General features: G+C 44.3%; 1 protein-coding gene across 1 annotated transcript; it reads left to right on the forward strand.

The window, feature by feature from the left end:
• Window positions 1–542: 542 nt before the first annotated feature.
• Window positions 543–6,871, forward strand: crip1 (cysteine-rich protein 1). Its single transcript, XM_063184601.1, has 5 exons — window positions 543–694; window positions 4,877–4,971; window positions 5,256–5,313; window positions 6,322–6,374; window positions 6,600–6,871. The coding sequence occupies exons 1-4, from the start codon at window positions 655–657 to the stop codon at window positions 6,360–6,362; spliced, it is 234 nt and encodes a 77-aa protein (XP_063040671.1). The 5' UTR covers window positions 543–654; the 3' UTR covers window positions 6,363–6,374; window positions 6,600–6,871.
• Window positions 6,872–12,533: the final 5,662 nt, after the last annotated feature.

Consider the following 12,533-nt stretch of genomic DNA (forward strand, 5'->3'; position numbering starts at 1 on the left):
ACGACCAAAATAAATATATGCTGCTTTTGATCGACCCGAAATGTTTTCTGGGTGTAAGTATAACCATGCGCCTTTTTTTGCATTGATACACGGAAGTTTTGGTTAGGCGCGCACACCAGAGACTTTCTGCACAGCGCGCACTAATGTTGCAGCTTTAGGAAATCCTGTCAGATGTTTTCCTGACAGCGGGCCATGTTGTTTCGACACACTGGTCCCCGAAGCTGTCAGAATCTAAACGAAGATTAATTGGCCGACAAGTAAGCGAAACACCTGCCAACTTAAAGTTTTTGACGAGAGTTATTGAGGACCTGCTTTGAGTGACAAAAACAGACGGTAGATTCCGAGCCTGGACTACTAGAAGAATGTCTCAGGCAACTTGGTAATGGTTTAAATGAAATAAAATATTGATAGATATCAATCAGCACTTGATTGAACAGGCACACTCGCATGCATGTGCGGTACACACACTGACACACTACTAGAGAGCCGCACCCTCTTTCCGTTTCTCCGCGTATTTCTAAAGCGGTATAAATAGGGGAAGTTCCTCATCAGGCGCACAGTGGACAGTGCTCGTGCCAGGTGGACCATCAGAACAGCTCCCAGTACCAAAGTCACCGGGGATTTTCTTTTTGAGGATCCCAGAACACCGCCAACATGCCTAAGTGCCCAAAGTGTACCAAGGAAGTGTATTTTGGTAAGAGCGCGTTTTTTTTTCGTTTTGTAAAATGTTGTGAATAGAACTTGAATTTATGATACTCGGGTGGCAAATGCCACTGCTTGCTCCACATGCTTACTGATGTAAGTAGCAAGTCGAGTATTGCACTAACACAACAAACTTTGTAAAGTGAAGTACTCAAAAAAGTTGTAAAATACTTTCGGAAGTCAACGCGGGCTGCACTTTCCTGATGTTATTTCAGTTGCACGTGTCTGAATGCAGCCAGTATGAAAAACGTAGAACACCTGTGGATGCATTTTGTAGATTCTATTTCCTTATCAAACGTGCTACTGTATAATACAAAGGTATCAGCTGAGAACTGAATGCCCAAACTTATTCTGGAATGTTATCATTACTTCAGACATGTTATGGAATTGCAAAATTGACACAAATGTCCTTCAACAAAATAACTGTTTTGGAAATCATAAATGCAAGCATCTGTTGCATGACTGCTTGTGACCTCACACATTGCTTGGCCCTGAGATGTCTGTTCAAGCTCTATTACAGACTATCATCAGACTGCCTGTGGGGTGAGAGTGAGAACAGGGACAATAAATACACGCATGGCTTGAGGGATGTATTCTTGCGTCTCCCCTGTGATTGAAAGTTGGCCGGCGCAGTGGAGGGATGCTCTCAGGGATTTATCAGCAAAGCTGCATCCATCACACACACCAGAGAGAGAGAGAGAGAGAGAGAGAGAGAGAGAGAGAGAGAGAGAGATTTTTTAGAGAGTTTTTTTAAAGCGCTTTTAACAACCAGAAGTGGCAATTAGCTCATTTACAAAACCAATCTGCTCCATCAAAACAGTAAAGGAAAAAAACCTAATATCTTAAGCTTAAAAAAAACAAAAACAAAAAACAGAGAGAGAGAGAGAGAGAGAGAGAGAGAGAGAGAGAGAGAGAGTGAGTATGGAGAATGGAGAATGGAGGAATGAGATTGCACAGGAATGAGATTGAACCTGCTTAACGTTTCTGGATCGAAACTTCTCTCTGGCTCAAGGGCATCTTTTCACACACTATCATTCACTTCACACCGTCTCATACTGTGCATCTCCACCTTCCAACGCCTTCCGTATCAGTGCTGTATCTCACTTCTCCCTGTTGCATATCACCTGTTTACTGCTCGCTTGCTGTAAAATACATCCTCGCACCGTAGAGACTTCTGTCCTGCAGGAGAAATTAAAAGCCATTCATCACCGTATGGTTCTACAGTAAGACACTGTATGAGTAAGAAATCCCCGGCGGCTTAGCTGTAGTTTTTCTCCCTTAATAGTTTTTACAGCACTGCAAACAAATATTGTTATTTTGAGGCTTTGTAAGGGATGAGGAGTTTTCAATATCATCATGATTAATGTACACTTTTTCGGCGGCCAACTTTTTCCCCCTCCTGTTTCTTTATTGCGGTACACAGGCTGATTTATTTTGTTCATCGTGGTCTATATCATGATGTAGTCTATCATGAACTTGGTTATTACTCTTGTTTCCAGCTTGGAAGGTCTTCAGCAAAAGTCCGCTTCTGTCCCTCTTATTCATGTTCATGTCCCTTGTCCCTGGATGGCTGTGCGTGTCATTGACCAGGTGTAGATTCACTTAAGCTGTGGTGATCCTGCAAGATGGTGGAAGAAAAGGGTGGGGTGGGGTTGGGGTGGGGGCCCAGAGAGATTGATAGAGAGAGCTGGGAATTTTGGGAGAGAGGGAGAGGAGAAGAAGAATGTCAGAGTGAGACAAAGAGAGAAAGAGGGGGGGTCTGAGAGATTGAGAGATAGATACAGAGAAAGAGAGATGAGGGAGGGAGAGAGACGGAAGGGAGTGTGCGGGCAGATTTGTGAAAAAGAGAGCGAGGGAGAGGGAGAGGAAAGGAGGAAGAAAGTCAGAGTGAGAGAAAGAGGGGGCGCTCTGGGAGATAGAGACAGAAAGAGAGATGAGGAGAGAGATTAGGTGAAGAGAGAAGCGATGTAGAGAAAAGGGGGAAGAGGCAGACTGAAAGAGAGGCAGGGGGGGTTGAGAGACTGAGACAGAGAAAGAGATGGGGAGGAAAAGGAGGAGAGGGAGAGCGTGGCTAGACTCAGGAGAAAGAGAAGAAGAGCAAGTGAGAGAAAAGGGTAAGAGAGACAGAAAAGAGGGGGAAAGAAAGAAACTGAGAGAGAGAGAGAGAGAGAGAGAGAGAGAGAGAGAGAGAGAGAGAGAGAGAGATAGAGAGAGAGAGAGAGAAAGAAAGAAAGAGAGAGAGAGATGTCTGCTTGTACGGGAAGGAGAACAAAACAATAATTATCTGTCCTCAGAGGAACCGAATAAGATTCCCATATGGACAGCTGCAGGGAGAGAGAGAGAGAGAGAGAGAGAGAGAGAGAGAGAGAGAGAGAGAGAGAGAGAGAGTTGCTGCAGAGGACAGGGGGGAATGGTCTCAGAGAGGGAGAAACAGAGAGACAACTGGTAATAGATATGCTGTGTAGAGAGAGGGAGGGGGGTTCCAAAGAGAGATGGAGGGAGAGAATAGAGGAGACAGAGGAGGAGAGGAGAGGAAGAGAGGAGGTACGAGTGGAGTGATATGAGGAGAAACAATAGCATCTGTGTCTGTCATGGTCCAGGACCTCTCCACTTAAATGTTCTCTAAAGACCAGGCCCATTCTGCAAGCAAAAAAAGGGGGAAAAGTTAAAAAGAAACCTATGATACACAGCTAATTGGACAAATCAAAGATAATCCGATCAAGATTTTTTTAAAACGCCACAGACAGTCCTCGAGCGAAACACCAGCCCTCTAAAAATGTCTGAGTGAGATTTATAGCCTGTTGGACGGCATTCATCCCCTGCCTGCCTGGGTACTCGATGTTCTGGGGCAGGAGAAGAGGAGGAGAGGAGAGGAGAGAAGAGAAGCGTTGACGGCACTTGGAGAATTTCTCCAGAACCTCACCTCAGATAAAACAGCTCCGACAGGACCTATCCTGTTTGACGACACTTTGTAGCTGTAAATTATGTCCACTGACTGGGCCTGGCACAAACAGTTTTCCGGATTGCATTAAAATGAAAAGGTTGCGTGATGTCATGGGGTCATGCTGTGCATTTTACAGGTTCAATGCTGTGCATCATTTTGTGTGCGATTCGCACTCAAAAACGTTTTCCACACAAACACAAACGATAGTCGACTAGAGGGTTGTTAAACCAAGCAACCAAGGCAGCGTTAAAGTTCACTGTCCGTGAAAAAAACCACCCTGAGATGTTTCTGTGTTTCTGTCCTGACCATTTACGTTGTACTGCAACGTTTTTGAAGAGCTTTCCCTGTTGGCCTTTGTAAGTGTCTTGGCCTTTGGCATTGGTAGAGAGAGATGTTGGACGTCAGTCCAAGTCGAGCCCTTTCATCGTTTAACATTCCCAAAAGTAGATGTCCACACTAGCATGTGACTCTCTATGTGTGTCTCTAAGGTTGTAAAAAATAGATTCCCTGAAGCTCATGACCATATCATGACTTTCCCCTGTTTACGAGCCCTGCACTGCACTGCAATCCTTTGCCAGGGAAAAAAAACAAGAAAAGAAATCCTTCCCTCAGCTCAAGCCATCAGATAAAGACCTTCTTTATCGCTCTCTCTCTCTCTCTCTCTCTCTCTCTCTCTCTCTCTCTCTCTCTCTCTCTCTCTCTCTCTCTCTGTCTGTCTATCTATTTAACAAGAGAGAGGGAAGGGAAGAGAAAAGGAGAGTGGGAAGAAGGAGGGAGAGGTCGTCTGCATTCCTGTGTCGATTGTCCATTTAGCTCAGCAAAACAACGCCACCATGACGCGCGGCGTTGTGTTGTTCGTTCCCTAAGCCACACGGTCACAAGTGCTTTAGCGACTGGGAGGAACCCTGTTAATGATGGAAGACGCAGCCTCTTTTGTTGTGGGAGGCTGTTTAGCATCGCACGCACTCTTTGCCGACTGCCAAGTTCACGGACACATGAGGGGGCCGTGTCAGCCAGGGTCAGATGGGTTTTTGTGCAAGTTTGGTTCTTAGTGACCCAGGGTGGGGAAGCAGGACTGAGTCCAAAAGAAAGAGGGAGGATGGATGAACTATGGGAACTGATGTCAAACCAAAAACTGATCATGTTCATGTGTGTGTGTCCTCTCTCGTTCTCTCTCTCTCTCTCTCTCTCTCTCTCTCTCTCTCTCTCTCTCTCTCTCTCTCTCTGCAGCTGAGAGGGTGACATCGCTAGGAAAGGACTGGCACAGACCCTGCCTCAAGTGTGAGAAGTGCAACAAGACTCTGTCTGCAGGCTCTCACGCTGAGGTTGGTAGACACCCCACATGTGCACACACACACACAGACACACACACACACACACATACACACACACACACACACACACACACACACACACACACACACACACACACACACACACACACAGACACACACACACACAGCCTGTCAATACTTAACTTAATACAAACGTAATACAATATTATGATATCATTAACAGAAAGAACACATTCATATACACACTTTCACAATCCAAATACGCCTTCGAAATCTAACTTTGTGTTTTCTTCATTCTCTTTTTATTTCTCCAGCATGATGGGAAACCCTATTGCAATAACCCCTGTTACTCCGCACTGTTTGGACCTAAAGGTGAGCCGTACGCTACTCGCATGTCTCCCATGGCCGGAGCACCATCAGGTGTCAGGCCTCTAGCAAGCACAAAAATGCAGGGCTCATTAGTAGTCAACTTTGCATCCCATATAATTCCACACTTTGAGTGACGAATGAAAGATTCATTGTGTTGAATTATCCTGAGCAACAATTTATTGGCGTTTTTTCTGTATCAGTCTTGCAGCTTTCAATGCTTTGAGGTGCTTTTATTTAATTTAACATTCATTTGCTCCTGAATTATCCACGGAAGTAATTGAAACGTAAAAAAATTGCAGCATCAATTCTAGAACTTGGCGCATTGAATTGGATCGCCCATGCCCCGCATTGTATTGCATCGCCGCATTGTATTGCATCGCCGAATCGATTATTGTTGACACCACTAATGTTTCATGACTGCCGGTCATAGATACAGTATATTATGACTGTATTTCGCTGAAAAGAGGATGAGTAACTCCTACCAGATCTCAAGTCTGTCATCAGACTGTCAGGTTTTAATGAGTGGTACTTTGTTTTTCCCTTTCTTCTGTATAATTTGACGAGAGCTGTGCAAATTGCCTCGGACACTTGTTTTTATCTTCGCCACTGGAAAACCCAAATCTTTGCCGAGTGCCTCCAGTCTAACCCAAGCCGCTGGAGTTTGAGAAGCTCTTGATTATGGGTTAGGGAGAATGATCAATGAATGGTATCCTTTGCATACTTGCACAGTGCTTGCCTTGCACGTGAATATAACACAGTCATCTTCCATCTTCTGTTAGAGACTGTGGCTGCTGAGTTGTCATGGTAACTGTTTTTGTGTGTACGGTGATGATGTGTCTGTCTTAGAATGAGATGTCAGTGAGTAAGGAGACGGTAGGGGAGTTCCCCAGCTCCTGTTAAACATTTCAGGTGGTTAACTTACCACACACCCTGCATAACATTTCAACTGTATAACAACTCTCTCTCTCTCTCTCTCTCTCTCTCTCTCTCTCTCTCTCTCTCTCTCTGCAGGATTCGGGCGTGGTGGAGCTGAAAGCCACACATTTAAATAGACCTTGACTCAGGTAGGATAGCCTTCCTTTGATGAGGTCAAACTCCATCTTCAGAGGAAATAAAAAAACACTTATCAAAGAACTGGGCGTTGTTGTTATTATTTTGATTGTAAAAGGCTAGAGATAAGCTATTTTCGCAATCATACTGAACGAATATGCCCTTTTAATGATGATTATCAAAATTAAGCTGAGTCAATGGCACAGTTAAAGTAAAACATTTGCTTTGTGTGTTTGCAGTTTTTGCCCCACCCTGAAGAACAGACATCCAACTCCAGAACGACCGAATAAACAATGATTAACAAAAGCAATGTTACACAAAGTAAACCATCCCCGTTTTGAAAATACTAGTATATATTATTGTTAACACTTGGATGTTGTTGTGTTGGTTGCCATGTGGTTTCTACACAGCTGATGTTCTGATGGGTTTTTGTTAATGATATTTCGCATTCCTTTTTGACTTTTTTTGTTTTTTCTTTGTTTTTAAATAAACATCTGGTTTGTAATTTGGATGTACTCTTTGGTGTCCTTTTTCGTGTGTTTCATGTTTTTTTTTTCACCTCCTGTGCTTGATTTCGCACCGCCTCAAGCACATACTTGCTGTGATAAAACGCCCAAACACCCTCTTTCGCAACTGCAGATACTGGCAACAGATCGAAAAAAGGGCCAATCCAATTAGGTGCAGAAGGCACATAATTCATTATGGAGTTTGCGCCTCCCCTCTAAACACACAAAGGATCTCTTTGAGAGATAAGAAGCTTAACCTTGACTCTGTATGGCACAGTTCAATTCAATTTACCTACTCCCATAAAATATTAAGACTTGGTTTTTTTTGAGACACCCTCCCTCCCTGACGCAATCGTGCATTGTGAAACGACACGGCAACAGCTTCTGTTGCGCCACACTGACACTGAGTGCTGAGTGCCGCACTCTACCTATTCTACACACTACACTACACTACTCGTCATACTGTACCTGCTGAGCAAATCGCTGGTGCCCCGCTGTGCTTTCCACCCTTGTCCTCGCCTTTGATGCACCACAGAGTACAGTATAAAGGCCTTCAGGTCTTAGCCTTGGCTGCACCAAAGCGTATTGGGATTGGGTATGACAGGCAGGCGGTTAAGTTGGTTGCATTTCTTGGCTGTGTCTAAATGACCATATCCTTCCTGCCTGTTGCGGTGCGGGCCAGGCCAGGCCACTCCCTGCCCTGCAGGCAAGCGAAGCCTTAGCCGCCCCTGCAGCAGTATAACCGCAGAGAGCCCGGCCCGGCCCGGCGTGGAGAAAGAGACCTGGCACCGGCTTCCTGTTGATGTCACGGGGGCAGCCGTTGCCACGGCAACAGACGTCAACAAGACACCAAACAAGAGATTTCACCCGGACTCTGTCACTCTCTTTCTCTCTCAATAACATGCACACACACTTTGGACACACACACACACACACACACACACACACACACACACACACACACACACACACACACACACACACACACACACACACTACTATCCGCACAGCTTGGCGGCTCACTGAACATGGGCCTTTGTTCACACTCGAGCCTGTCAGACTCTGGACAGCTGCAAAACTATGGCAGGAAAAGGCCCACTGAACTTACTGAAAGATGGGTGGGAGAAAATGGAGGAAAGAGGTGTATTTTTACCCTGGGCTCTCATGGACAGTGTGTTCTAAACGTTTTACAGCTTCGGTCACCCAAACTGACTTTGTGCAGCAGACTGACAGGATGTGCCAAAGTGCTGTTGCTGGCTTAGGCTGATCAGAATTCAGTGATCCTTCACCACACACACACACACACACACACACACACACACACACACACACACACACACACACACACACACACACACACACACACGCACAAGAACGCCATAGTACATGTCCAAGTCATTTCAGGGCAAGTCATTCATGTCAGCTCAAGTCTTCGATTTCGTCAGGAAGCATGCGTGTGTGTGTGTGTGTGGGGCGATGTGTGTGGTAGAGTGTGTGTTTATGACAGTGCCAGAAGAACACCACAACCTCAGACGTGCCCCAACACAGAATGAACACCAACGACTAAATAGGTGAGAGTTGGGCTGGCATGCTCAACGTCACGCTCCATCAACCATTTGTCTTCAACATCCAGAGGCGATGCCAGCTACGGCTGGGCCTAGGACAACGCACTGATGAAGGCTTGATAGCCGAAACGCGTTTGCTTGTGGACATAGTGGTAATCTATAAATAAATAATGAGACGTAGCTTGTGAGTTCGGATTTTTCTTCTGAAAGTTGATATCTTTTATCGCGCACCCAAAGACATTCATTTTTTCCAATAAAGTTGAGCGCATCCTCTAACAAACTTGGGCCCAGGACAAAGTCACTTCAAAGCCACCCACTCCCTCATCCCAATATATACTATGTAATGAGGACCCAACTCCATTCTGGGCCCCCTCCCTAGCTGGGCAGGAAGAACTGACCCCTTTCTCCCCACCCTGTCGATTTCCTTGTCAGCATCTAATGCTTCCCCAGTAGGACATCTCTTCACACAACATCCGTCGGCCATCACATCTCATCATCTGGCCCCATAAGCCCTGTTCTACATCTAGGCAACCTCTGGGTTGTATTTGTACCAAACTACTTACCAGAAAGGCAATTTGCTCAAGAAATAAGCCATGTAACACTTGGCACCTCATCCAGGATCCCCTGCATTCTTCGAAGAAGCACAGAGCCAGCAACACAGTTGGAATAAAAGTAAGGTTCTTAAAAAGTGTGAAGAATGTTAATTAACCCCTTTAAGAAGTCAAACTGCTACCGTGATATATTTGAACAAACAACCTCAACAAGCACCCTAACAGCTTAAGTAATTTCCTCCCGAGTTGAAATACTTGAGGCAGAATTCTTCAGATGCCAAGGCCTACAGCAAACATTACCCCATCAGGCCTTATAAAGACCTGGAAGTTCTTTCTGTGTCGTTTGAAAAGGTCGATTAAGAGCGAGTTATAAGGAGCATGGTCTGGGCGGCCTCAGAAAACCACAGCTTCAAAAGAATGTGATCTAAATCGGTGATGTGATTTCTGACCCTTCCTCGAGGAGCCCTCTTTTATTTAGGAGGAAGTGGGAGTCAAGTCTGCAACATCTCTGCAGCGATCTGCTGTTCTCAAAGTCTTGGTAGCTCCCTGGCGGCCAGCAACACAGAAAATAAAATGGTGAATCTATGGAAACATAGATGATGATGATGATTATAAATCCAGAGTCTGTTGGGGAATTTAGCGTTTCCTGGCCCCAAACGTTTGGGAGGTTGTTCAGGAGACTCATGACCAAATAATACGCTGCTATACTCAATTCTGACCCCTTGTGGAGGGAAAGCATACCGTCACATTTCCGTCCGCCAGGATTCAGCTGTGCAGCACTTGACTACACAGTTAACCCTCCACAACATTGCTGCTTCTGTGTTTTATGGAGAAATCAATAAATCCCAAAGCTGTTTTTATGAGTCCCACATATCCCTGATAATCAATCAAGGATTCCTCAGTACATGTCACACACTTGCCTACTGTGTAATCTCAGGACTGCCACAAAGATGTTAATAACCTGCCAAGGATGTGAATACCGTGCTTGGCTGCAAATACTTGAATAACACAATTAACCGCACAACATTACATGCATCACATTGAGGAGTCAGACAAGAGATGGCTTTCATTTAGCGTGGGGTGGTTTATAATCCCCCTTCTTTTATTATACAAAAAAATCACAGGTGATAATAAAAAAAATCAAATGAAAACAAATATTACTCTGTAGTAAAAAGCATCTGGGAACCGTTCCCACGTTTCACCATTTTTAGTGTACAAGGCCTTTATGAAAATAGCAATGAGGGTCATTTACAGTACACACACACACACACACACACACACACACACACACACACACACACACACACACACACACACACACACACACACACACACACACACACACACACACACACACACACACAGAATATTTCATAAACCGGTCTTCACAAAACACTTTGATTGCCTTGGCTGGTTGCATAAGAAAAAGGAGGAGAGGGGAAATGGGAGTAATCAAACAAAAAACAATAATGAAAGAAAAAGTTCAGCTGTGCAGGTTAAGTTAAAAACACAATGCCCACAAAATCTTTTTTAAATGAAATGAAAAAAAAATCAAACCCACAGTAACATTATAGCAAAAACACAGAGTACAAAACAATGTAACAGTCAAGGAAAATTGAGTATGATTTTTTTCTTACAATTTCTGAGACTTAGAAATCATCCGCCCTCTCGCACTCACCCAGACATAGTAGCCCTCTAGGATTGCTAACTCATTCTCTCTATCTCGCCATCACGCTCTCTGATCCACACACACACACACACACACACACACACACACACACACACACACACACACACACACACACACACACACACACACACACACACACACACACACACACACACACACAGGATATTAGCATTTTTGAGTGTTGTGACAAGCGTCCTCCAAATCGTCACGGTTGTGTGGACATGCATATCCACTGGCTCTGTTGCAAAACCGACTTGGCAAGAACAGGAAGAGCATAAAGCAGGCAGGGAGGCAACATAAGAAGGAGGAGGAGATGGAGCGAGATTCGAGAGGAAACCCAGCAAAGAGATGCTGATTTTGTCACAGAGGAGCAATTTTTAAATCAGCAACAGGAAATGATAGTTGAGCAGAGCGCACTCGAAACCTCTTAAAGTAGCTTCTCTTGCCAAAGCGCAATAAAAAATGCTTCCAGACTTGTAACAATGATAAAAATCTTGACTGAAGTCGTTTGGTTTTAAAACGGCCGACCACATGTCCGTACATTTGCTGCGCACTCTGCTCTTCCTGGTTCCAACAACAGGCCTGAATATTGCGTGTGTGTGCTGTGTTCAGAGCCCGTAAAATGTAAACAACTGTACTGTAACAAAACATCATTGAAAGCGATAGGTGAGGTGCATGCAAAGGTGGTGGTCAACGCTGATGGTTGTAAATGTGTGAGTAGAAGAGCCCCGGCCTTCATTCGCGGCACTGGTGAAGGGCTCTGCTTTTACCAGATTTACGCCTAACTCTGGCTTCGGTAACCAACCACTTTTGCACAGTACACCCTCCCAAGAATAACTAGGCTACATCATTGTTTTAAACCCAGAAGCATTTTCATGATTTCTTTTATACAACTGTACACATCTGTAATGCTACTCTTTGGGGCGTGCATAGCATATGCATGAAATGTCAGTTTGCAGTTACACGTCTGCAAAGTTCTTTTGAAACTTTTTCTTTTTTTCCACTTTGCCCATTTTGACCACTAAATACTACCAGACAGACCCTTCAAATATACAATACACCTTTCAAGCATGCTGGGGCCATCTGTTGAGAACGAGATATTCAACTGTTATCAAACATGGCTTAAAGAAACAAACAAAAGTAATCAGCAATTAACCAGGAAAAACAGTACAGTAATAATAAGGATTAAAAATATATAATAATATAATAGTAGCTGTTCTTGCAACAATAAAAATCACAGTAATAACTTTAAAATTGTGTTTTTTAAAAAACAATTTAAAAAAACATCACAAGAAATTCCAAGGCATAAACCATAAAATAGGTTGTCTTTTCGAAAGTGAATGGGGACAATAAAGACAGAGAAGTAAAAGCAGAATCCTTTCAGGAAAGGAGAGAAAAACCTGGCGCCTGTCTTACAGCATGAAAGAGTGAGAGAGCGAACGAGGGAGAAAGAGATACAGAGAGAGAGACACGGCCAAGCAAGCTTTTGGCAGTCACGAAAAGGAGAAGGAAGGGGGAGAGAGAGAGAGACAGACAGCAAAAAATGACCATAAAATGTCAGTAGAAAATGAGCAGAGAAAGTGTGAAAGAAATGACAAGAGATGCAGAGCAAATAAAGCACTCTGCTCTTCTCCCAAATCAGCGTTGTGCACTCATTTATCAGTCCTTCCTCATCAGCCATTCATCAGTCCCATCATGCAACTCTCTCTCTCTCTCTCTTAATCACATTTGTTTTAATCACAAAGTACTGCGCACTTCTTTCATAATACAACTATGTGATAGGCAGTGATCCACCCAGAAATGAGAGAGGGGGTGGAGGGATTCACATGACACCCACTGGCCTGTGGTCTAAGAGGAAGGC

Source organism: Engraulis encrasicolus, chromosome 19, assembly GCF_034702125.1.
Source record: "Engraulis encrasicolus isolate BLACKSEA-1 chromosome 19, IST_EnEncr_1.0, whole genome shotgun sequence".
In the NCBI taxonomy this organism is placed as follows: domain Eukaryota; kingdom Metazoa; phylum Chordata; class Actinopteri; order Clupeiformes; family Engraulidae; genus Engraulis; species Engraulis encrasicolus.